General features: G+C 43.6%; 3 protein-coding genes across 3 annotated transcripts; all 3 read right to left on the bottom strand.

Moving 5' to 3' along the window:
* Window positions 1–9,787: 9,787 nt before the first annotated feature.
* ATNIH1004_008630 (uncharacterized protein) lies at window positions 9,788–10,118 on the bottom strand (the record flags this gene model as incomplete). Its single annotated transcript, XM_033573235.1, has 2 exons — window positions 9,788–9,970; window positions 10,029–10,118. 2 exons carry the CDS (start codon window positions 10,116–10,118, stop codon window positions 9,788–9,790), a joined length of 273 nt encoding a protein of 90 aa, XP_033423787.1.
* A 7,277-nt stretch (window positions 10,119–17,395) lies between these two features.
* On the bottom strand, window positions 17,396–19,292 carry ATNIH1004_008629 (phytoene desaturase family protein; the record flags this gene model as incomplete). Its single annotated transcript, XM_033573234.1, has 4 exons — window positions 17,396–17,487; window positions 17,701–19,027; window positions 19,089–19,210; window positions 19,265–19,292. 4 exons carry the CDS (start codon window positions 19,290–19,292, stop codon window positions 17,396–17,398), a joined length of 1,569 nt encoding a protein of 522 aa, XP_033423786.1.
* Window positions 19,293–21,621: 2,329 nt separating this feature from the next.
* ATNIH1004_008628 (carotenoid oxygenase family protein) lies at window positions 21,622–23,567 on the bottom strand (the record flags this gene model as incomplete). Its single annotated transcript, XM_033573233.1, has 4 exons — window positions 21,622–22,459; window positions 22,712–22,770; window positions 22,823–23,459; window positions 23,539–23,567. The coding sequence occupies 4 exons, from the start codon at window positions 23,565–23,567 to the stop codon at window positions 21,622–21,624; spliced, it is 1,563 nt and encodes a 520-aa protein (XP_033423785.1).
* Between the last annotated feature and the right edge of the window lie 1,248 nt (window positions 23,568–24,815).

Here is a 24,815-nt window from a genome sequence, read left to right as displayed (position 1 = left end):
CCCTGCGAGATCGAATATATCGTCCTCTCATCGACTCTGCACCGATAGACAAGCTTTGTGGCATTATTCCACTTTTTAAGTGTATATTGTTGCCGGAGGCACCTGCTACTTCTATGAGGCCACCGGCAAATAATGAAACAAGGCAAAGAGGAATAAACGAGTAGGGAGAGCATGCCGCACCCGCGCATCAGCGAAGGTTGTCGGAATGAACGTAATAGGACTAGTGGTAATATACTCCACAAGCGAGTCGGACACACCACCTGCCCGGGCCCGCATCCTGTTGGTAGCCCTACACCCCAACATTACTTCTGTCAAATAATATGGCCGTTGGTGGACCAGAATCATGTGACTAGATCGGGGTAAAACCCCCGCGGAGCACACAACAAAATCTATTTCCTCTTCGGGTCTAGCCATATATCTGACAACTTCTAGCTCGCTGTTCGCGAGGCACAATTCTCTGAATTCAAGGGGCTCAGGCGAGCTGACTATCTAGATGGGTGACTAAGTGAGGCCACGTGACCATACCGAATATGGTAGGTCCCTAACACCCCCCCTTGGCCGAAGCGTGCTCACCCAGCACCATTACATACAGAATCGCGTGTAAAGCAAAAAGCCAAAAAATAAGCCAAAAACTAAGCTAAACCTATATTATCGAGAAAAGCCGTGAATCCTTCGGATTGAAGCAATTTAGTGAGGCCATCCGCAGCGTTCTCCTTACTAGGGCATAGCCGAATGTTAATAATACGGTCCGCCGCGAGCTCGCGCGTATAATAATACCGAATATCAATATGCTTAGAGCGCTTGGTGGTAACCGTTGAACTAATAAGATCCTTGCAACCTTTGTTATCAACGTGGAATGCAATAGGGTCTAAAGGCGCAGGTAGATCTCCATTGTTAAGTAGGCGACGAAGCCATTAGTTTCCCGAGCTGCGTCCGACGCCGCCATATATTCTGCCTCATTGGATGATAAGGCAATCGATGTTTGTTTGGCAGATCGCCATGATATCGGGGCACCGGCTAAAAGTACGATATAGCCTGATACTGACCGACGATTATGATGAGGACCTCCCCAGTCCGAATCGGTATAAACCAGTGGTTGCGGTAGGGGTCCATTTAACATGCGAAAGGTGATACCCCGCATACAAAATCCTTTCAAATATCGAATTAAGTGTTTGGCCGCTCCGAATGCCTTTCTAGTAGGGGCCTTGTTAAACTGCGCTAGCAAGCTCGCGATACACGCGCAATATCTGGACGGGTTCTTGAGGCAAGCCATTGAAAACTACCCGTAAGTCGATTATATTCTTCGTTAAGGGTGGGATCAGGGTCGTCATCGATAACTAAACCCGGATCTGCAGGTAAAGAGACTGGATGGGCATCTGCGAGCCCTGCCGAAGTAACGAGATTATCAATATAAGATGTCTGCATAAGCTTAATCTAACTATCATTAGATTTGAGTAATCTCCATGCCGAGGAAATGTTTGAGGTGAGCTATCTTTTTAATCGCGAATTTTCGCTGTATTGCGCTTAGAAGCCATTCTGCGTCTGCTTTAAGCGCTGTAATAATAGTAAAATCATCTACATGAGCAGTCACATAGAGATTCTTGCGAGATTGGTGAATCCATAGGCCTGGGTCGTAGTCGCTTGTTTTAAAGTCCAAAGCTTCAAGATCACTGCGGAGACGGTCGTACCATATACATGTGGAAGGTGCGAGACTGTACAGGGCGTTATTTAGCTTGCAAACCATGGTGTTAGGATCACCCTTTTAGAAGCCGGTCGGTTGGCGCATATATATTGGTATATTAACTTTACCATTAAGAAACGCCTGCACCGCGTCCGCCTGAGCGATATACTATTTGCGATAAGCTGCAACTGCGAATAGGAAATATTAATTGTTTGGGGATAAACCACTGGCGAATATATCTCCCCAAAATAAGGATCTTGCTTGACCAAGTTACCATGTATAACCCAACGTGCCTTGTATTTGAAAGTGCCGTCATTGAGGTCCTTAACATTAAAAACCCAACGGCCAGGGATAGGCTTTAAAGCCTTTAGGCATAGATTGCTTATTAATCAAGTCCCATGCCTTAATTTCGTCGAGACAGGAAGTTTCAAGCTTGCAAGCTGCTAACCATTTATCTTTATCAGGTGATTTCATTGCTTCCTGCCAAGTATTCGGAATCGGAGGTCGATTTGCCTCAGCAGTAGAAGTAGGCGAAGTAGGGGTAAATCCTGCGAATGGAGCAAAGCCTGTAGCAGGTTAAACCCAGTCAGATTGTCCGTTATCCTCCGCGGGAGAATCCCCATAAGATGCAGCGCTTCCTGCGCGAGATATTCAGGGTTAGGATTGGGAGGTATAGTAGAAGTAATCGGTTTTTCTATAGGCTGTTCCCTCTGAGCCTGTTCGTTGAATAAAACATGGCCAGTCCGAATAACCTTGTTTGTCTCTTTGACATAGACCTTATAATTGGTTAAAGAATCGCTGCCGATATAGACGCCTGGGGCGCCGCGGCCAACAATCTTGTTGAAATCTTGATGTCCTAGGTTGTTATAATACCAAACACAACAACCAAAGGGACGAATGTAAGCAATCTGCGGATGCTTGTTAAAAAATACAGAATACGGTATAACATGCTGCGAGGGCTGAATATCTGGATTAGTAAATACCCCCCCTGGAACTGAAGTAATCTGCGTACAGTGTAGTAGACATAGGGACGTTGTTCGTGATATAAACTGCGTGTTGCATGGCGTCCTGCCAGAGCTAATATAGCAATCCAGAATCATGCAGAATCGCGCGTGTACACTCGATAATAATCCGGTTTACGCGTTCGCCTGGTCCATTCTGCCATGGGGAATAGGGATTAGTTGGTTTTATTTTCGCACCACTTTTATTTGCCCATTTCGTTATTTCCTCAGTCACAAATTCGTTATCGCAATGCACGAATGCAGGCAGTTGAAAGCCTTGATTTTTTATATAGCTAAGCCATTGTTTAAGATGTTGGTGGACGAGCTTTTTATCCTTTAGGAATAAGATCCACCGATAGCGAGTTGCATCGTCTGTTATCAGCATATATAATAGCGAGAACCCGTACGAGAAGCAGGGGGTCGTTAAGCTGCTTATAGCGTTTAGACAGAGTATTGCCTCCACCCGCAATATTAATAAAAATGCGTTGAAGAGGTCTCGTGGCATGTTTTGCCAAGGTATAAAATAGGCTGCGTTTCTGATTCGCCGCATGGCAGATATCGCAAAAGGGCCGAGATTGGGGATCGGAGACCTTAATCTAACTGCCAGGCGTACGAGATAATCGCAAAATATCAGGGTAATTCAGGTGCGCTAATCGTCGATGCTATTGGATTATGGTAGCCACCTGAGGATTGGGTGCTTTAGAGGCTATAGCCGCAAAAGCTAATTCCTCTGGTCGAGATGTCTTATATATCACACTGTTAATCTTATAACAGTTCGTCGTTGAAGGGACTGCAGTGATAGTCAAGCCATTTTCGTTGGTAAAAACAATATTGGTGTACGCGTCCTCTAGGATCGATGGTTTAAAACCTGCCTTTAGGAGCTGCGCGTAACTCAACAAATTCGCTGACAAACCAGGTACGTGGCGTACCTCTGGTATATCAAGGGTAACATCATTCAACGTTATTCGGGCCGTTCCCTCAGCAAGGGGAGGCTTTTGTCCACCTAAGGATCCGCCAATATTAGGCATACCAGTCGGTAGAATCTCGTACGTTGAAAAAACACGTCTTGTTGGGGGTTATGTGGTACGATGCGCATGTATCCACATACCATTCAGGTGGTTGTTGCGTGCTTGATTCCGCAATATAATTCGCAGATACCAAGGGCTTCGGTGCAGGTGGTGCATATGCAGGATCACCTTTTGTAGCCCTATACTCGTTGATTCGCTTGAGAAACGCTGGCGTTGCTTTATCAGAAGAAATTGCCTCGGGATTCTGATACCAGCATATCCTCGTGAAAAAATGTTGTCCGTAATAACTGCAAGACAATTTCGCATCTTTAGAAGAGGTAGAGTCCGATAACTTGTTATCCGGCTTTTTTTGATGCCATCAGATTGTTGGTTTGATCCAGAAGTCTTTGAACGGCATGTATTAGATTATTGCAATTTTAACTATCGTCCAATCTTAACTAGATCGGTATTCTTAATCGGTTGATTTCCTGCCCCTGAGGCAAGGAATGGATCAAGCTTATTCGTTATAAAATTCGATTGCCAATTGCGTAGGCGAATATAGTGGATATCATAAAATATGTTATCCACAGTTACATGGAGGTGTTTCGCGCGTGCCTGGAGCATTAAAAGCTTGCTCTCGTACACCAAATAATCGCCATCATATAATTCGATATCAATAATTTCTCGCACTAGGTCATAGCGCTCCTGGGCCTTCGTCTGACCTATGGCCTCATAGATTCGTATATATAATGCAGCTGCCTTCGAGATATATCTATCTCACCTAGGCGATCCTGCACTTCTCGTGACATTGACTGGTAGATTTAGATAGCCAAAGCTTTATTCTTCATCTGCCAAATTGCTGAATTGAGCTCGTCACTGTCTGGTGGATTGAGCTCCTCGTTAATCAAAATCGACTCCGCGTTTATAATACGGGCGTCTTTAAGTAGATCCTCTTTCCAATCCGCAAAATTGGAAATCTTTAAAGATCTTGGTTTTATATTGAAGCTTTCGACCAACATCCTTCTGCATGGCGCTAACTGCTTGTATTATACTCGCACGGCCGGCGTCATCCTCGCTTGGTGGCGGTAGAGCTGTTAATGTGGGCTTCGGATTTAGAGTAGGCGTACTTAAAAGGGGCGATTAACTATGTTAAATTAGCTCTATTATTTGCTGCATTTGAGTTTGTTGATTCTGCAGCTGCGTTTGGAGATCCCCTGAAATTGGTCCCTTGACACGTATTCCATGCGATTATCCTCTTCCTCCTCCGACGCAGTATCTCGTGGTAGTGGTCTTATTATCGCAGGAGAGGATGGGCCAGGCGTACAGTATGGAGATTCATCCCTAGCAGGCGCTTTTCCCTTCTTCGGGCCTATTTTTAATTGAAATTATTATCAATTCCTCGAGAGGCAATTGAATAGACAAAACAGGTGGTTTAAAACCACGTAATATCAGCTCTAAAAGGAAGATATAGAGGGTCTCATAACCTGTTCGCGAGGCACAATTCTCTGAATTCAAGGGGCTCAGGCGAGCTGACTATCTAGATGGGTGACTAAGTGAGGCCACGTGACCATACCGAATATGGTATCCGATATTCGGCTAATACCGAAATAGGAAAGTAGACACTATTCTTGAAAGGTGCTTAAAATGATTGTTTTTAGATGGGTTCTTGATTATATTGATCAACATATGATCATTCTTGTGATTATTATTATAGATCATTAGGTTGCTTCTTCTGCTAGGTGTAGGGGAGTTCATTTTTACCCCTCTTTTATAACCTTGTTTACATCACTATTACCACCAACTTATCTAACACACCCCCTCAGATTCAAAGCTTTCCCCTTTTGATCTTTCTGAAGTTATTCAGCTTGAATCTGATCTATCTCGGAGGCCTAGTTGGTTCACAAATGTGTTGAATTTCTGCTTTGGAAGCGCTTTGGTAAGTCCATCTACCAACATCTTGTCTGTAGGCGTGTAGCCAATTTGAATTCTTCCTTGGAGAGCTTCCTGCCTGAGCCAGTGATTATGGATATCAACATGTCGAAGCTTCGTCTGCAAGCGATTGATATCTTCATGGACGAGCCGATGTTTGACGATTATCACATAGTATTTGAATATGTTGGTGTTAATCCAGTTAAATCTTTAGCTCTTCAAGCAGCCTGCTAATAAACATCCCTTCTTTAGCTGCTTGGGACAGTGCTAGGAGCTCTGCTTTAGTAATTAAAGTTATCACAGTATCTTGCTTATTTGCCCTTCATCCTATTATTCCTCCAAACAACTGCATTATATATCCCTGTGAGCTCTTTAAATCCCAGTTATCTGCAAATAAAGCGTCACTGTATAGAGTAAAGTTATCGCCACCCCCTAGCTGCAAAGCTAGATACCTGGTTCGATATAGGTATACTAGGATTCGATCGGCTTCAATTTGGTGTTCGTTGCTTGGGTTGGTAAGAAAGCGAGATAGTTTAGATACTGCGCAAGCTATATCTGGCCTGGTTGTCACCGCTGTGTACATGATTAATCCAATCTTTTTTTGATAGATTTGTATGCGATGTTGTATGGCCATTCCCGTATTAATATGCAGGTTATCTGTAGTTATTGGGATAGTACCTGATGGTGTTGATTCAGCCAGGTTAGCAATCTTTTTTATATATAAGATTGTTGACTTAGCCATATTAGTCGTCTGCTTCTATCCCGAATCACCTCTATTCCTAGATACCACTGCAGATTGTCTCCTCCAGTCATTTTATACTGGCTTTGGAGCTGATCGACTACTTCGTTAACTGCTTCCCTGTAGTGTTTTTGATATGCAATTATTATATCATCCACATAGAAGAATACTAGTATGCCTTGCTTAATCATGCAGCATGATTCATGCAGAATAGGGTTAAATCCTAGGTCTTAAAGTGACGCTTTAAAATGCTTCTGCCACAGTCGTGGTGATTATTTTAAACCAAATAGAGCCCTTTTAAGCTTTAGAATTGTACCTGGCTTTCAGTATCCTGGTGGCATCCGCATATAGATATCCTCATCTATATCTGCGTTCACGAACGCGTTGGTGATGTCATATTGGATAAGCTCCAGGTCAAACCTTGCAGCAATAAATAATAAGATTCTAAATGATCTTATAGCCAGCGTTAACACATATAGATCTGCAGCTCCTTTCTCCTGCTGGTCACCGCGTACAACCAGGCGGGCCTTGCATTTTTGCATGATTCCCTCCTGATTATATTTATAGGTATAGACCTATTTGCAGTCTAGGAGTTGCTTGCCTTTGCAACTAAGTCTTGCTTATCTTTATCCACGTCTGCATATTTCTGTGTCCTTCTAGATGATCTTTTTCAGCCTGCTTGAACTGGTTGCCAAGTGGATGATTAATAAGATCTCTATGGAAAACAGGTGCAGGTGGTAGTTCCTTATGGTGCAGTTGTTTTTAGCTTTTTATCTAAGCGTTCGGCTTGAGCTTTTGTAATCCCTGGTTCCTTTGGTTGAATTAATGGTCCCGCTAGGAATGACGCTTTCCATGCAGTTAGATGTTTTAGTTGGCTCACTGGTACAATGCAGTTTATTGCCATTAGAGTTGCAGGTTCAACATCTTCCTCTAGTGGTGGTGTAGGATATGCAGTATCTGCATTCTTTTAAATTTGGCTTGCATTAATATCCGCATTCCAAGTGGATGTCTCTTCCAGTGGTAGTTGAGCCATATTAATAAGATAATCAGGTGTATCAAAATGTCCAACTAGTTGGTCCTCTTCCCTGCTCCGCACAGCTTGGTGGTGCAGGATCCTCTTGAACTTCAATATCTTTAATAATCTGATTAAACTCCTCTATAGGCACTCTCTGGAATTGGTTATATAGAAGACTTATAACCAATCCCTGGAAATCCCTGAGAACTGCTCATCTTCGTTGAAGATCACATCTCTTGTGCGAATAATCCGGTTTAAACGTGGAATCCAAATCCGGTAGATATTAGTAGAATTATATCCTACTAGATATCCAATATGTGCTTTGGGGTTGAACCTCTGTTTCCAGTTGGTTTTTTTAATGCTTCAGTAGTCATTGCAAATGCTTTGCACCCATAGACCTTTAGATGTGCCTGATAGGGCTTCCGGTTATAGATAGCAATCCCATCTTGATGTGCAACATGCGTATGGAATCGATCAAATGGTGTTTTCCAATTAGCTTGATACTAAGGAGTTTGATTGTAAAGGTAAACCGCTGCGCGTACAATCTCTGGCCATAGAAAGTCAGGTAGTTTGGCATGTTCCCGCATGGGCTCGTGCTTTATTCTTTATAACACCCCTGAGCGCTCTGCACCACCATTTTGAGCTGCAGTATAAGGTGCAGTAGGCTCTACCTTTATAAAAAGTAGGGATCTGACTGTAGAAATGCTTCCACCTGTAGCTTTTGACCAGCTATTTTATTGTTGTCACATTCGACTACTCTAACCTTGATATCCATTCGTTCAAGCGTTCCAAGTAGATGTCTTAATGCAGCAGTTATAGATTAAACTGTCCGGTCTTATAAATAGTAGTCCCATATAAAGTATAACCATCGGTCTGTTGCAAGTATTAAGCTTTTAAAGCCTCCATATCCTGGTTCGAAATCATGGAAATCAATAGCTAATCGTTGACCTGGACCTTCAATAAAGTCAGATGGGGTCCTTCGTATTTAACGCTTTTAGTTTAGCAATTCCGCATGCATCACATTCCACTGTTGTAGGCCCTCGAATCCTTACACCCTTGGTTGAGTTAACCAGGTGTTCTAATGCAAGTGGTCCAGGATGTCCTAGACGTAGATGCCAGCGGTTTGCATATGCGCGTGTATTCTTGGTTACGATAAACTAGGAAGCTTGCATATTAGATGTCTCTGGTAGAGGTAGGATTATATTTAATAACAAACTGGTCAAATCGGTCCTCCAAGTATGCAACTGGTTGATTATTTTGTCTTAGGAGATTGTGCCCTGGTCGGTTATCCCACCATATTCCTGCTCGATGCAGCTGGCGTAAAGACACTAAATTGCATGCAATACTGGGACAGTACGCTGCATCTTGGAGATATAGAATATTCCCTTTTTATCTTGAACCACCACGTTGCCATATCCCTGGATGCCTATCTTAGAGTCTCCTGCCCATACAAAGTCCCCTAGCTGAGCAGGTCTATAAGAATTGAATCGAGAGCGTATATTAAAAATGTGGATAGTTGATCCGGAGTCCAATATAGCTGAGTGCTTTAATGGATAGGTGGTTGAATAAACTGCAAATAATGCAGGCATCTAACCTACCTGTTTTTGTAATAGTCATTCCGGACTGTCTGCTTGCTGTTTTTGATTCGATATTTGCTGATTCTGCCATTCTTTAACTTCTTTTGCAAATTCCTTGTCTGTTTGAAGCAGTAGATCAATATACCTTCTAGTTGCAGCTCGTTCCCTAAATCCTTTTGGTACACCTTTTTTAGAGCTAGATAGAAACAGTCTTTCCATTCATGCCTTTGACCACATGCTTTGCAAGCTTGATCAGTCTGTTTGACCTCCTGGTGACCAAGGCCTTTAGCCTGTTTGACCGATCCACGGTTACCAAGACTGTCATTATTCTTGCGCTTTTGTGTTTGCCTTTGACTCCCTGGTGCGAGATTCTGTTCCGGGCATTCAGCCTCATCGGCTTCATCTGCATTAAAGGTAGGACCAAATGACCCTTTTAGCAATTCTATTATTGCTTTGGTTTATCAAATTGGTATTCAAACCTCTCCGGAAGTCTTGCGCTGCCAGTCGGAATGTAAGCTTATTTCTATCAATCTCTTTTTGTTTAGCCATTTGATAGGACGTTGCCCATACAGGATTTATAGGACGTATAGCGGCTAGAAAGTCATTAATCCAATCACTTGTTGATATTCCCACTGCAATTTCTGCATCTGTAGCCTTCTGCATAGCTTCTTCCCAGTTGTTTATCCAGGTAAGAGCATCTTTTGATTTAGTAATCGGCTTGATTGCTTTCTTATATGCTTCACGGGCAAGATTCTTAGTAGTAGCACTATCTATTCCAACACTTTGTTGTAGATTAGTGTACCACTCCTGCATTGATTTGGCTGGTTTGCAGCAGTGTTTATAGACTGATGGAGAGATTGTTTTTCTGCATCCATTCCCGAAGCTTATCTAGCTGGGATTGCTGCCTGGTATAGACATCAAGACGTGTTTTATATCTTGTCCAAGCAAATTGATGATCTGCAAAGGAAACAGGCGTTCCTGATTGTGAACGAGTGCTTCCAGCAGGTGGAGCGTTCTCCCTCTATGGGTTCGGATGGTTCAGGAAGTTCTTCCTTGTTTCCAATAATGATATCCCATACGTTCTTGCCTCGAGCTAATCCTTCAAATTGGGCATTCCATTCCTCCCAGTGGTCCTGTGATTTCAAAATGATGGTATTCTGGGTAGACATTCTGTTTAGAGGAAGAAAAGGTCAAATAGTTGGATCGGTGGGCCGTATAAAACGTGGATCAGCGTATGAGACTCTTAATTATCCGATATTCGGCTAATACCGAATAGGAAAGTAGACACTATTCTTGAAAGGTGCTTAAAATGATTGTTTTAGATGGGTTCTTGATTATATTGATCAACATATGATCATTCTTGTGATTATTATTATGGATCATTAGGTTTCTTCTTCTGCTAGGTGTAGGGGAGTTCGTTTTTACCCCTCTTTTATGACCTTGTTTACGTCACTATTACCACCAACTTATCTGACATATGGTAGGTCCCTAACACTCGCTCTGTGTCACATGACTAGATCACGTACACACAGATAATGTCCATGGATCCAACCTCACTCTCCACGCTTTCGCATTTTAGCCAATGAGAATACCTACTATTGGATGACGACCCAACAGCTGCTGATAAGCCTTTCAGCTTTATTTATCAGGACTTATACTGTATATACAAAACACGACCTCCACAATTGTTACCCACTGTTCTCTGTTCAGCCCCGCCGCAATAGATCCCCCATTCTGCTCATACTTATCTTTATCGCCCGACAGCATGGTCACAGGCATCGAGCAATTTTCAGGAAACAGCACCTATGACCAGTCAAAGCTCTCCATATGCACTCACTGCTTCTATTCTAGCTACCTCCTTGTAACGCAAATATGCATCTGTTGCGGCTTCAATTAAGCCCTGCTGCTGTACCCTGCCAAAGGAACCTCCAGCCCCTGATCTACATTGAATTAAAAGTAACACTTCCTGAGATAGTGCCGCCGCCGCACGGTCCGCTCGGCCTGAGTAAAGTGCTTGGAAGATGTTTCCTCTATATTATCTTCCATTGCCTTCTTTCCCAGGACTCCTTTTTAATTAATATAAAGCACTTTACTAGCAGCTGTACATTTTCTTTTTTTTTTTTGCCCCAAATAGTCAAAGCTTCACCTCAGCCTTGTCCACGGGGTTGTTTGCTATTAAGGCGCAGTCGACGAATTTTTGCTTTCCAATATAGGCTGGAGCAAAATAGGTTGCAGCATCCCATATTGCTCGAACAGCCTAGCATATTGTTGCCCGAATTTCCGGTTTAGAAGGCACCTGGTAGTTACGAAGGTCTATAATGTCAATCGGTTCATGTACAGTGCTGTAAACAAACCTGGGCCTGTTAAACTACCTCCGGTATTAAAACCAGAAACTCACATCCGGCAACCACGTACAGATTTGGGATTAACCCAACCTTTAAAAAATAAGTCAGGTCGGCCCCGTGCCTGCTAATAATAATAGTTTAATTAATGATATTTTTAATTGCCTTTGTTTTAAATAGCTGCTTAATATCGCCCACCAGGCTTATAATACAACCCTGTTTAAAAAACTTTTTAATAAATTGTAAAGGACTGGGGCCCGTTCACCTTCTCGGGCCTATGGTCCCTGTTGTCCCTATTGTCCCTATTTGTCGCAGGCTACACTTGTATATCTCCTTCTCTACAATTGGCACATATGATTGGTCCGCTTATTGCAGTCACATGACTCATCGTATGAGAGCGCACGCTTCTTCCCTCTTCCCCTTTTACTTTCTTCCTACCAGCGATTCCTCCTTGTGTATATCTAGTCATTAGATAGCAAGGAATTTTGCCCCTTTACACTATTGTCCCTACTGTCCCTACTGTCCCTTTTGGCTCCATTGGCCCTCGATCCTTATGACAAGGTGATCTTTCACCTTGTTTACCGCTCATTTTTGTCACAGGCTGAACCTGTAACATACTGTAGGTCACTACCTGCCGCCCGACACCGCCTGCCGCCCAATTTCAACACACCACCGCAATGTCGAAAATGAAGCTTTTGAGCCACATACAATTTAAATTATACCGAGATCTTTTTAGGTACTGAAACTGAGGTCCTAAAGAAGCTATGTACAAATTTTAATCGCTCCGAAAGCGATGTGGTAGCCGGATCTGCCTTCCTCGGCGATTTACCGTGATAGAGGCCTCTCCAACAACTTCAGGTGCTGGAACAACAATATCTTCCTGATTCTTTGCTTTTGGAGTTGCCGGAGGATTCTTCTTGCATTTTCTGGACTATTTAAAGTCATTTTGAAGCTGTATATTGGCCTCTTTAGCCAACCGATCCTCTTCCTTCTGGCGTTTCTTTTCCTCCGCTGCTTGGGCACGTATCTCTTAATTAGATGCCCTGATTCTTTTCCTTTCTTCAATTAATTGTTGTTTCTTTTCCTTTTCTAGCTGACGGCGTAGCTTCTCTTCCTTTTTTAAGCCTTTGAAAGCTGTATTTGCTTCTCTTTTTCTGCTTGAAGATCCCGAGCTTGCTGGATTTTATTAGGAGAATAGAATACTGCATTACCATCCTCAGGAGCCTGTAATTCAAACTGTAAAGGCTTTGGCACGTTGGCGTCTCTTTTTCTTATTCTGGAGAGCCGTCTGGAGGCCCTATTCGTAGCTTAACAGGATATTCTCTGTAGAAAATAATGCATCGTTCGGCTCAAATTTTAGTGTTTTGTCCCGGAAGTCTGCAAAAAGTTCTCTAAGAAGCTGTTCAATCTTTCTCCAATCCTCTGCTTGTATAACAGACCTAGAGGAACTGCTAGAAGAAGGTCTTTTATCCTCTAACTTGCTAAACCGTGCCAATACCACTTCAGGATTAAAAGGCTATAACCCAACAGTTCTCCACGCACTTTCAATATTTCCTGCAGATAAGGCCTTCGTCCAGCTTGGCCAGAATAGCCTGAAGAAATCCCGCTTGGTAATACGGCTTAGGCCTTGAGATTCATGTAAAAATGCTTCCAATTGACCTCCGTAGGCTGCTAAAAGCGGTCCAAAGATACTGACATCAAGCGGCTGCAAGGAATGCGTAGAATGAGGTGGATAGGTCGCCACAAAGATCTTATTAGCCTCACAGTAGTTTAAAAACTTCATGGTAACATGGGATCCATGACCATTAAGAATTAAAAGCCTCCAACGCCTCCTAGCTTTGGCCTTTGTTTCCCGGTCAAATATTTGCTGAAGCCATGCAAATCCTAGCTCATTATTGGTCCAGCCAGAAGGTGAAGATGCAAAGAAACATTGTTGGTTTGTAGTATTAAAATCTTGAAGCCAGGAGTCTTGTAGTTTACCAGATACCGCTTGGTATATCAAACCAGGAGAAAGAAAAGTCTGGTCTGCACAAATAATGCAATTGTAGTAATCCACTCCCGATTACCATCCTGTAGGCGTTGCTTGAGGCCTCCTTGCTTGATATAATTGCCTAGAAAAGATTCTCTTGCCCTTAGGAAGCATCCTAATAAGAAATCCTTTCTTATCCATATTGTACATATCCTCTTGCTGTATATTGTATTCCTTGATTTTCCGGCCCAGATACTCAAAGTATAAAGCATATTTAAATGCAGAATCAGCCCGCTTGCGTGCAGAATCAATACCAGTTGTATAGCAAGATATAAGGTCCTTTTATGCCTTTCTAAGAAGCGGCCAGGCCAGTTCTTTCCTGGCTTTGTTCCAGCAATTCCTTTGCAAAATTCCGTAGCATCTCATGCGTATAATAAAGGCCTCGCTCCGATTGCTTATTTATAAAGGACACAAGCTCTTTGGCCTGCTGGTTGTTGAGGAATCGCTGGTCTTCATATTGCTCCTCCCTCGGCTGCTGAACTCCGCGGTGACGCCTTGATAGCGTTGATCGATCAACACCAAACCGTTTTGCAATTTGAGTATAGTTAATCCATTCTCCTGGTCCAACAAATTGATTGCAGCTAACGCGGCTTCCATTGAAGCCATATTGAATGAGATATGGTAAATTAAACATCTACGTTTGTAAAGTCGGTGAGTAAAGATTTTGGGCGGCAGGCGGTATCGGGCGGCAGTTGGTGATCTACAGTACTATATTGGGCGCTAGATGCGACTGATCGAAGATCAGTCGTCTTGTACCTTTTTATATGGTCAAGTGGTTTTATCTCTACTAGCGCAGAGACAACCAAACCAGCACAATTTTCCTTTCTTCCCTTCTTCAATGATTCCTTTTTGTACATAACCTATCCTATAGGTTCTACGGGTTCAGCCCCTGACAGTTTGGCTCTTTGCCGTGGACCAGCGTCGGTTTATGTTCTGTTGTTTAAATATTATCTGGCCAGATTGTTTGTTAAGAAAGGTGGGCAAGAGCAGCAGTGGTTATGTATATAAAAAAGATCAGACCAGCCAAAGGTGCCCGGGTGGGGAAACTATCATGTTATATTTATAGCAGTCGTTTTATGCGCACTAAGTTTTGTGGCTAGTATCTTAGCAGCAGATTTCAGAAAAAGCTAGAGCATGCTAGGTAGTAAAAGCAAGACTTACTTGTTCCTGTACTATTTTAATAAATAGGCAGGGGCTTTTGATAACGTACACCAGCATAGAATATTAACTGTTGCTACCCTCAGCAACAAGTCTTGGCGGCCATTAGCTCTTATGTCTTGGTATTTTCGTATGATTTGCCTGCTCCTAGGACTATCCAGACTTCTAGGAACTCTAGCCTGCTCCACGGCCAAGCCTGTTCCTGAGAGCTTGGAACATGCTCCTCGGATATTGTTGTGAACTCAGGGGAAATGGGGCGTAGGGAGCTATTCTATCAGCTACAGGCCAACTAGCCTAACTAGGAAGTAGATGTCCTTCTGTGGAAACACCAGGAATCACAGTATCTCAACCAACTGAGTCTCTTGCATTCCTATCTGGGTGCTCAACTAACTAAAGGATTGAGGGGTTGGATGGATCGTCAGATACTTCCGCACCGCCAACTCGGGCGGATTATAGTGTTTCCGTAACACTCCCCTTCGTTCATACCCCGTAGCCTTTCCATAAATGAATGAAATGAAGCCTACAGACTTCCAAAACAGGAAATAAACAAAACAATTGGGAGGGGTGTTGACGCCTCTAATAATCAATCTGAAGTCCTAGATGTTGCATCCATAGGATCTTAGTTCTCCAACCCATTTAGTTGCAACTTCTTACCATTTGCTTAATCCTTACCCGTACGCCTTGTGAGTCCATCCGCAAGCATTTCAGATTAGGAATATAAATTGCCTAATGTCACATGTTCAATGAAATCCCTGATTGCATGGTATGATGCGAATATGCTTGCTCCGAGGTGATTAACCGGGTTGTTTGCAGTCCAAGCTCCCTGGTTATCAACACCTAATCTAACTGCTCCGCATGGCTTGCAATAGCTATAAGAAAGTGTCTAATCCAGATTGCATGCTTAGCAGCTTCTGCAGCAGCAATATATTCAGCTTAGTAGTAGAGTGCAGTTATGGCTGCTTTCTACTGCACCAGCTAATGGTCTCCGCCATGCAAAATATGTAGCACTGGTTGAGCGACATTTTGTTGCATTTCATATGATGATCAGAGTTCCATTATCCATTGTTCCTCCTCCCCTTTAAGCTATACTTATCAACTTATAGTCTTCTTCACATATCGGAGAATGTGTTTCGATGCTCGAAGATGAATATCTCTGGGTTCTGCAAGATTTGGCTTAATCGTTGACATGAATTAATGTCTGCTCTGGTTCCACCAGCCAGTATGTCAAGCGTCCAAAATTTTCCTGTATTTCTCATGCAGATCCCGGGTTAGTTTGCGGGAATTTTCATCATTTAGATCAATGCTGGGACTTAATGGAAGATCTTGATCTCTTGAATCTAGCATTCCAAATTCCTCCAAAATAGAGTATGCATAGAACTCCTGGTTAAGCTGGATAAAGTCCTTTCCCCAGGTTATCCGAATCCCTAATATTTTGGACAGACACATGAACCCAAAATCTCGTTAGGAATAAGAGACAACGCTCGTCTATGGACTCTTTGTACATCTCCCGAGAGCTCTTGACATCGGAGGTCAAAGGCCACATAAAACCAAGTCTGGTAGTAATACATCTGCAACTATTTGGTTGTCTGCCTAATGTGTACACAGGTGACGCGCCTCGAGAAAGTGACCAACTTTGCCTCAACTTTTAACTGTGTCCCCTTGTTACTTTAGTCTTGTATGAGGTAATTATTGGAAGAACCTTTCTTTTACGCTAGCGGGAAATTCGCGAATTGGTTAACATCGTGTTTTTATTATATATCACCCACTTAAGTGTGAGATGGGGGAACACATGGTCCTTTTCGAACATATCGAAAATATTTGAAAGATTAGAAAAATGTTATTACTGTAGTAATCTTTTTGGTTTTTAGTCTATTGTGTAGGCTGGCATTGAAGGGGAGAGGGAATTGATGCAAGTGAATATTCTGTAATGTTGGGAGGCACTCTGTATTTATTGGCGAAAAGGTTGATCGATTCCATAAAGCACGCACATGTCCCCTACGGGCAAGAGCTGCATCTGCTCTCGACATGTCGCAGACTGAACTTGCCATTTCGCAATTCTATGGTTGCACATCCCTCCCTTCCATTCCCGATAGAACAAATATGGAATCTTTTCTGGCTCAACATAGCCGGTCGGTCTTGCAGGACGAAATTCTGCTGCCGATAGAGCAACTAGAGCAAATCAAATGCACTACATGGGTGTTTCCCTTCTGTGAATCTGCAAATGGATACGGATTCCTCCGTACTGCGGACCATTTGCCCATTCTTGTTCGACCCTCCCATATGCGTAAGTGGGTCTTCGCTTGAGCATAGCTAGGGCCTTACTTATTTGCTCCTCTAATCTTGTCATAAGTTAACGTATAGGTAGTACGCCTATAGTGTAGCCTCTGACATTGCCCACCAAAGCTCTTCTCCCGAATTCATTACATGGTTGCATGTCTTTGGTCTGAGCCATCGGATAGCTTAACCGCGTCTATCAACGAGCGCTACCTTTTGTACCTATGGTGTAGTGGTAATTCTGACAAATACTATTCATTTATTTTACGGGCTGAGCCGGGGTGCAATACACCAGTAGTAACCTTAGAAACTTCTAATAAAGTGGAATCTTTCTCCGACAATCCAGTTGGTGGTTGCCTGTAGTATTTGCAAGTTTCGCGAGTGGGGTAAAAGGCTGAGCCTGGAGGTTTGACTTGACTTTTCCAGACGAATTGAAAAAATTGTTGACTTGCCACCTAATTCTGAAATTGTCTAACTAATCTTTCCTATATAACAATCTGCTTCAATACAAATAACTGATATAAGGGTCTGTTGTGAATCAGAGGACAAATTTTTTTTTTTTTTTTTGTAATTACCTATTCTCATAGTAAACTGAAGGGTTTATATACTAGAAGAATATCAAATTGATTTCCAATCAATCGGATTACATACGGAATTCATTCCGTATGTGAAGCACTACAGTTTCCTTGGTCGAGCCTCGATTTATAGCAGGATCAAATATCGCGGCATATAGTTCTGTAATTCGCAATAACGAAATGTGGGTTGTCGTTAAGTCTCAGGCTGACAAAAACCATCCCAGATACAGTTGTGGATTTGACGAGGCATAATATAGTCCAGCACAGAACACGATAGCTATCAAGACGCAAGCAGGCATTCCCCTTGTCATTCCTTTGCGGCAAGCACGATTGACGCCCCACTCATTGCATATCTCTTCGCTGACTATCTTACTTCCGCTAAGGCAAACGGGGACCCCTGTTCCAGGATGCGTGCTCGCACCTACAAAGTAGAGCCTCTTGATTTTGCTATGTTTTATGCTCGGGCGGAACGACAGTACATTGAAAAATGAATGGGACAAGCCCAATATTGCCCCTCGATCCAAGTTAAACTTGGACTTCCAGCTTAATGGGGTTTCTACCTGCTCGTGCAAAAGGTCATCGCGGAGTTTTTTGCATCCAGTGCGCTGCTCAAGGGTGTGAAAAATAGTTTCACGAACGCGCGCAACGAGAATGTCCCAGTCTTTCCGAATCGTCTCACTCATTGTAGGGCCATCGTCAGCTTGATGGCTGACCGGAACAAGGACTATCACTGCTTCTTTGCCTTCCGGTGCTGCTGTCGGATCGATTCGACTGGGCACGTTCACATAAAATGATGGCTCCTGAGGAAGTTTGCGGCCCTGAAAGATTGCATCAAAACTTTCCTTATACTTACTCGCAAGGAATATATTGTGTGTTTTGAGTTTTGGAATCTTCTGGTTGAATGACCAGAAGAATGAAATACTGCTGCAAGACACCGGTCTTTTTTGTAAAGAGCGTGCAAAATTCGAGGGCGGTAGAAGTGTGTTATAAGCATAGACTAAGTCAGCATTTACAATCACAAGATCCGCCTCCAGACGTTCTCCTGTTTCCAAGCAGGCGCCAGTCGCATAATATCCGTCTTCTGATACCAAAATAGATGATACAGGAGAGTTCAAACGGTATTCAACACCAAGCCGCTTGCCTATTGTTGCGATTGCTTCAAGTACTTTTTGGAAGCCACCAACAGGATACCATATTCCATGGGCGAGCTCTGTGAAGTGAAGCAAAGAATATGTTGCGGGGGCTTCAAAAGGACTCATACCCAAATACATGCTTGCAAACGTGAACACCATTCGCATCTTATCTGAGCTGAAATATTTGCTAACCCTCGAGTAGATGCTTTCAAAAGGATGCAGTGCAAAAAGGGAACGCAGAAGTGGCAACCGTAGCATGCTTAACAGTCGTGGAAAATCGCACTTCAGGACATATAGCTTGGACAGTTCATAATGCCTTCCAGATTCAGTCATAAACGAGAAAAACTTTCGTATCCCACCTCTACCCTCGTGGCGTTCAATTTCGCTATTCATTTTTGAAAGATCGGTGGACATATTAAACACATCACCGTCTGAGAACCACACCCGGTAATTTGGTTCGCACTTCTCTAATTTGATGCCCTCATCTTCCATAGTAGTGTCTAGATCTGCGAACGTTTCGTGGAAAAGTTCTGGCATGAGCAACAGAGAAGGCCCTTGATCGAACCTCTAGCGAACACACGTTAGCAGAGCTCAAGGTTCCATCAAAAAGTTGATTATGCCAGCATACAAAACCATTATGCCTGAAAAGAGAACACCGGCCACCTATTGATGAATTCTTCTCCACAACAGTGACTTTGAACCCTTTTTTTGCTAGCCTCGTAGCCGTAGCCACTCCTCCAGCTCCCGCACCTAATTTTGTCGTTAGGAGGAATCCCTATTAGATCGATATGTTCGTACACCTACCGATAACAAGGACATGGGGATTGGCCATGATGCAATAATCCGAACAGAGTATGGACACTATTAGCAACTGGCCAGGTTCTTCATAGCAATTCTGGATATTAAGGCTGGATAGTAGACATACATTGACTTATGTACATCGGGATTCCCCGCACATCGAGTGAATAGAACTATAACTTCTCACCGCTACTTCTTGAATCCAACCGTATACAATGTAGTGTTTCATGTGTTCCAACGACCCATTTATTACGTGTTCCACCGTGCAGGAATCCTTCCTCTTTAACACCAGGGACCCTGGTCATAATGAACCTCTGCTGTTTTCACCTAATCGTGCATATCACCCTTTGCCTCAAATCATTGTCCCCAAGCACACTCATACTTTTTCCTCACCGGAGCTTGTGACCCATCTTTTATAACCTACCTCGTTTTTGCATCTGGTGTCAGAAGCACCATTATCTATTCCATCGTACTAATAATGGCAACATCCGTCATTTCTGGAGCTCCGCTTCCTTGCGTTGTTTACCGGACCACTGCACCCATCGTACCATTCGAAAACTGATAGTCTACACCCGCACTATTGTACCCATGCTTTGACATATCGCTGCATATTTTCAATAACACTTGCAACTAACGCACGACTACAAACTAGCTATTTCACGTCCCATATGATTCTCCAATCAGGCCTGGCTTTCACCAAGATTAACTCTGGTCTTCTGTATCAGTGATGTACTGATTGGCCGCAGTCTGATATGGTGTAATGGGCATCTTTGCACTCTCAGCTCAGCTTCCATGCTATTTTAGCAAGATATCCCTGCATCGGTATGAATCTGTAAGTCGAGTCTTAGGGAAACTGCGCATTGTCATCGAGTAGAAGGCTGTCTGATTGGAATTGGTTTGCATATACTAGACCTCGACGCTTCTTCGACTTAATTATGTTGACTTTCCCGTATGCCTTCCTAGCCACAATGCATTTTCGGGACTTTTGTCGCGCTTCCAATTCCGAAGACATTCCCAATGCTGCAGAGGGTAAGGCTAGGAGGACAATGCCCAGAAGAGTACGTCCATTTAAATTGCTGCAGTGAGGTAAGTTCTATGTTTCCCCGGAACGTGTTTCATTGTGGTGACATGTTTTTTTGAAATAGTTGCTGGAATATAGTCTCTCTAGCCGTAGTCTTCCTGGAAGGATGGATGAACCTCCTCAGATGACCGGTATCTTCTGCAGCAATGCGGACGGCTCGGAGCGTTTCCTATCTGGCTTATTGGAACTACATCCCACTCTCGCGCATTTGCAGCTTCTGGGTTTAATATTCGTAATTTTGACATTCACAGTCGCTCAAACCGAACAGCGTGGATAACGGCTTCTGTCTTCAACGAGCATCTTCAATGGTTGGACGATGAGATGAATGGGAGGCATGTGATCCTTCTTGGGGCCCATATTCGGCACACGAAGATGCTGTTAGGGATATTCAATGCAGTTCTTCCGCTCTGCGAAATACTCTGATAGTCTGGCTTCCTCCAAGCCCGTCAAGCGGATACCAGCCTCTTAATCAAGGCATCCACCGAAACTGCAATCGGTTTCCAACATAATAGGCGAATTTAATTCCAGCAGGGATCCAACCTACACAATGGACGTTCTCAAAGCATGAAGGCGTCTTCAAGGATCAATCATCTCATGGATGTAAAACACTTCTTAAGCCCAGCGGAGGATGATGTTCGAAACGACCTGCATAGCATCGATAACGAAATTATTGCCCAGTTCCGGCCCGTAAGTGACAATTAGATGGATGAGAAGATGGAAGGGAACGAAACTACTGCTGTGCATGTGGATTAAAATGTTCCGAAAAAAGGAATAGTATTCCCTAAAAGGTTGTGATATAAATACCACAACTTAATATTTACTCTCGCTCCCTTCGAAAGTGATGGCTCCGGCAACGCAAGTGAGTGGAATTTATTAGATAGATATATTAGTGTCACATCAGGGAGCCGGTGTATCCACACAATCTCCGTGCAATGATCAAACGCTGCCAAACCGATGTACTAAGGCGACTCTCCCCCTTCATGATCTCTTCACTAACATCGCCTCTAGAACCTTGCAATGGACGGGAATACGAGTATGCAGACAAAGGCAACAAGGGTACTCGAGCGACTATCGGGCATTCAGATGCCAAGGACCGCATTTCATTGGGCCATTTAAAAAAATTCTGGCAGCCTTTAAGGGCAACCCAGAATAAGTCAAGAGCAAAGTAATCAAAATTTCAGTATTTCCTGTAGCTAATCAAGTTGGATTCCAAACCCAGACTTTTTCACCTAAAAGTGGTCGGGTCTAGATGAGAGTAATATCCCCTCACTTTTAAGTTGCATTAATCCTTACCCCTTGACGTGCTATCGAGAGCCCTCTGGCTGCGGAGGTCACTCTCGGAAAACCAACTGCCATGGAATCCATATGGGACCCTATGGGGGATTTGAACCCGAGCCACAACGCTTTGCATGTCTTTTGCATTGATAATCCACAATTCACTAAACTGTTCTCTGCTCACCTTCTGCAACTGCGATTCATCGAAAACAAACGTAAGAAGCCAGCCATCGTCTTCGTCCAAAGCACCCTCACGGCTGACAAAGGAGCATTCCGCTCCGTAGCAGCCCGGTGGCATCCGAAAAACTTTTATAGGGTCGTTAGGATCCGCAGAAGTTATTATCTCTGATATTGATCTCTTGTCAACACAACCCATCACCCGAACTGGGCTTTCCTTCTTGCCCTTTTCAATCAAGGCCCCTGCATTGACTTTGACCAGGCAGTCCGCCTTCAATGCCTGCAACGTTAGGTCCCCAAATGACGCCTGGGCTGTTGAATAGCCGTACACAAAACGAGCATTACGCATAGACTTCGACTTTGGTACGACAGGAAGCTCAAACCATATAGCAGACAAAGCCCACTCATGCGTGATGTTATTGCATTGATCACTTAAATTGAACTGGTAGTAGTAAAGACGACATTGCTCTTCTTCTGAGCGTGTCTTGCGCCCAGTGGGAGACGGGACATCCCCGGTCAAATACATTATTGAAGCGCTAGTCATTCGACACACAAGCATATTCACAACGACAAAATCTTCGTCACGGCCCTGCCGCTCATCCCAACTGTTGGCAACGTGGAAAATAAGGCAGGGTCCTGTTTCGAACCATTTTGTCTCGTTAGGTGTTCTGCGTGGAAATATCCCGAAACGGGACACACCATCCCACTTGTAGTGCACTATGGGCCTTCCTCGCAGTATATTTATCAGATTGAAAGAAAGGGGTGAGTCTAAGGTAATAATGTGACCCAATGAAACACCGAAATCATGTATAATTCTGGGACTTGAGAATCCCAGGACTGTGGCTCCGAGAATCGGTGACCATGCTGCTGGTGTTGCACGATTTGGATTCGTATTCGGAATGATAGAATATCGAACGTACGGTGGAATAAGAGTAGAATGAAGCAGGACCAGCTCCTGAGTCAGTGGGTCAATGTGAGGCTAGTTATCATCAGTCTTATGTCAAGAAAATATGCGGTGAATATGAACAAACATGTGCAGTGGTCCATTCCTTGAAGAAGCCCAGCAACCCGGGGCCTCCAAAGCCATATTTAGAGCCCGCATTGACACCATCAGACTCTCTGCCAGTAAACCAGTCCACAGTTTCTATCTCCGGCAGCTTTATTCTCATTGGAGGTCCGGTTTCATTGAGCGCCAAGGCCCGACCATCGTGGAAAATGATGTTCGTGTTAGCTACACTTATTCGCTTTATCGGAGATTGTGAGAGCTGGATGTAGGACCAGGCAATCAGGAATAAAGTCCGCAGCAGTTCAAAAGCCAGTGTGAAAATGCTGACACTTTGGTTTATCAGTGTCGTGAAGCTCGGCAGAATCGGCATGAGCCGCGCTGGAAGCTTTTCAGACGCTCGATAGATGTCGGTGCAAACGTACTTGCACACAAATTCTGGCTGTACTTTCAAAGAATCATATGTACGTCGGAAGTAAACACCGGTAAGCATTCCATCCCCGTCGAACCAGTGGTAGCCGCTTCTCCCACTAGGTACGATTGCAGGATTACTACCATTTCGAACATACTGCCCACCGAGCAGTTCGTGTGGGATAAGACCCTTATAGCGGCAAGATACAGGTGACCGCACCTCAGAGGTAGGTGCAAAATTTCCATCCAGGAGGCTGAGAGAGAGCGAAATTTAGTATATTGTTAATTCATAAGATAGATCCAAAAGCGAACATGGAGCGGATCCAGACGTACGGATGTTGCGATTTTCTAACTCGCGGCATGATACGGACGGTCTGATTGCTGCCAGTTGGCTTGGTGGCTAGGCCTCTATAATTTACTGGTCAATAATGATGATGGTTTTGTGCCTATATATCTTCAACTTCGGAAACACTATGTCACTAGTTCATTTTGTCAATTAAGCAAAATCCTAGTCAATGGGTATGAGTAGATCCGACTAGTGCAGTCAGAAAGGGGTGCACTTTCGGCCATTGCCGTGTGAGCTGCGTGCAAAATTGCCATAAAACTTGACTCCCAATTTCTCGCCAGGCTTCGTACTTTTTCGTCGCTTTTCTTGTCTTTGGCACATATCCGATTTGCTCTCGTTATCTCATCCTTCTTACTGGTCCAATAATATTCTCTCTTTGGTCTGTTGCATCCACGCTCCGTAATTCTGCTGGTTGCTATATACTTAAACTGTGCGTGTGGCTTTTATCTGAACGAATCATCTTCGTCTTCCAGTTTGCTTTTCTGATACCTCACTTTTGGCGGTTTAGTTCCAGGATCATGCTTGTACTTTCTGATCTCATGACTGATAACCCTTCAGGTCCGTGCTCTACCTTTTCTCACCTACCGCCAGGTTGGGCTCCCACATTCATTGTCTATACCTTGCGAAAATATGCAACATTGACCAAGTACATCGTACTCGTACGTTCTAGACCCCACTACTCTCACTGAGACATCCTGGACGGCACACTTGACCCCAAGTTGTGCTGGAGTGCTGTACTTCCAAGCATCCCGCAGTTTCGCGCATTTAATGCTACCGGCCCCTCAAGTACCGGCAGTTGCAAGGATTGTACCAGCCTTACTGTCAAATGCTCTTTGATGATAACTGCAGCCCACATAGCGGAAATCAATTGGCTCAACTTCTGAAACCCCTCGTATTTAAAATCTGGTAACATTTAATTTACAGACCACTCCTAAAACATAGTCTTATGTTGACTTGCAACTGCAGGTACAACACCCCCGTTAGTCATCGAACAATGGGATTAGATTACCTTCTGGTGTTAGTATAATGGCTTTTGTTTTTCAAAATTTAGCTAACAGGTAGAAGTCACGTCAAGTATAATCTTCCACCAGCCGTAGTGCTCACAGTCCTCTACCGACCGTTCTTTACGAGACATGATTTTTATAAAATATCCTTGCTGTGTGCGGTACGCGTAAGAGCGTCATTATATTTCTTGGTGATCACATTTATAACTAACGAGACAGATCGTGGTGACCTGGACAATACCTTGGGACTCATATCTTAT

This window comes from Aspergillus tanneri (assembly GCF_003426965.1).
Source record: "Aspergillus tanneri strain NIH1004 chromosome Unknown AapTan_6_pilon_pilon_pilon, whole genome shotgun sequence".
In the NCBI taxonomy this organism is placed as follows: domain Eukaryota; kingdom Fungi; phylum Ascomycota; class Eurotiomycetes; order Eurotiales; family Aspergillaceae; genus Aspergillus; species Aspergillus tanneri.
This window is presented reverse-complemented; position numbering and strand designations above follow the sequence as displayed.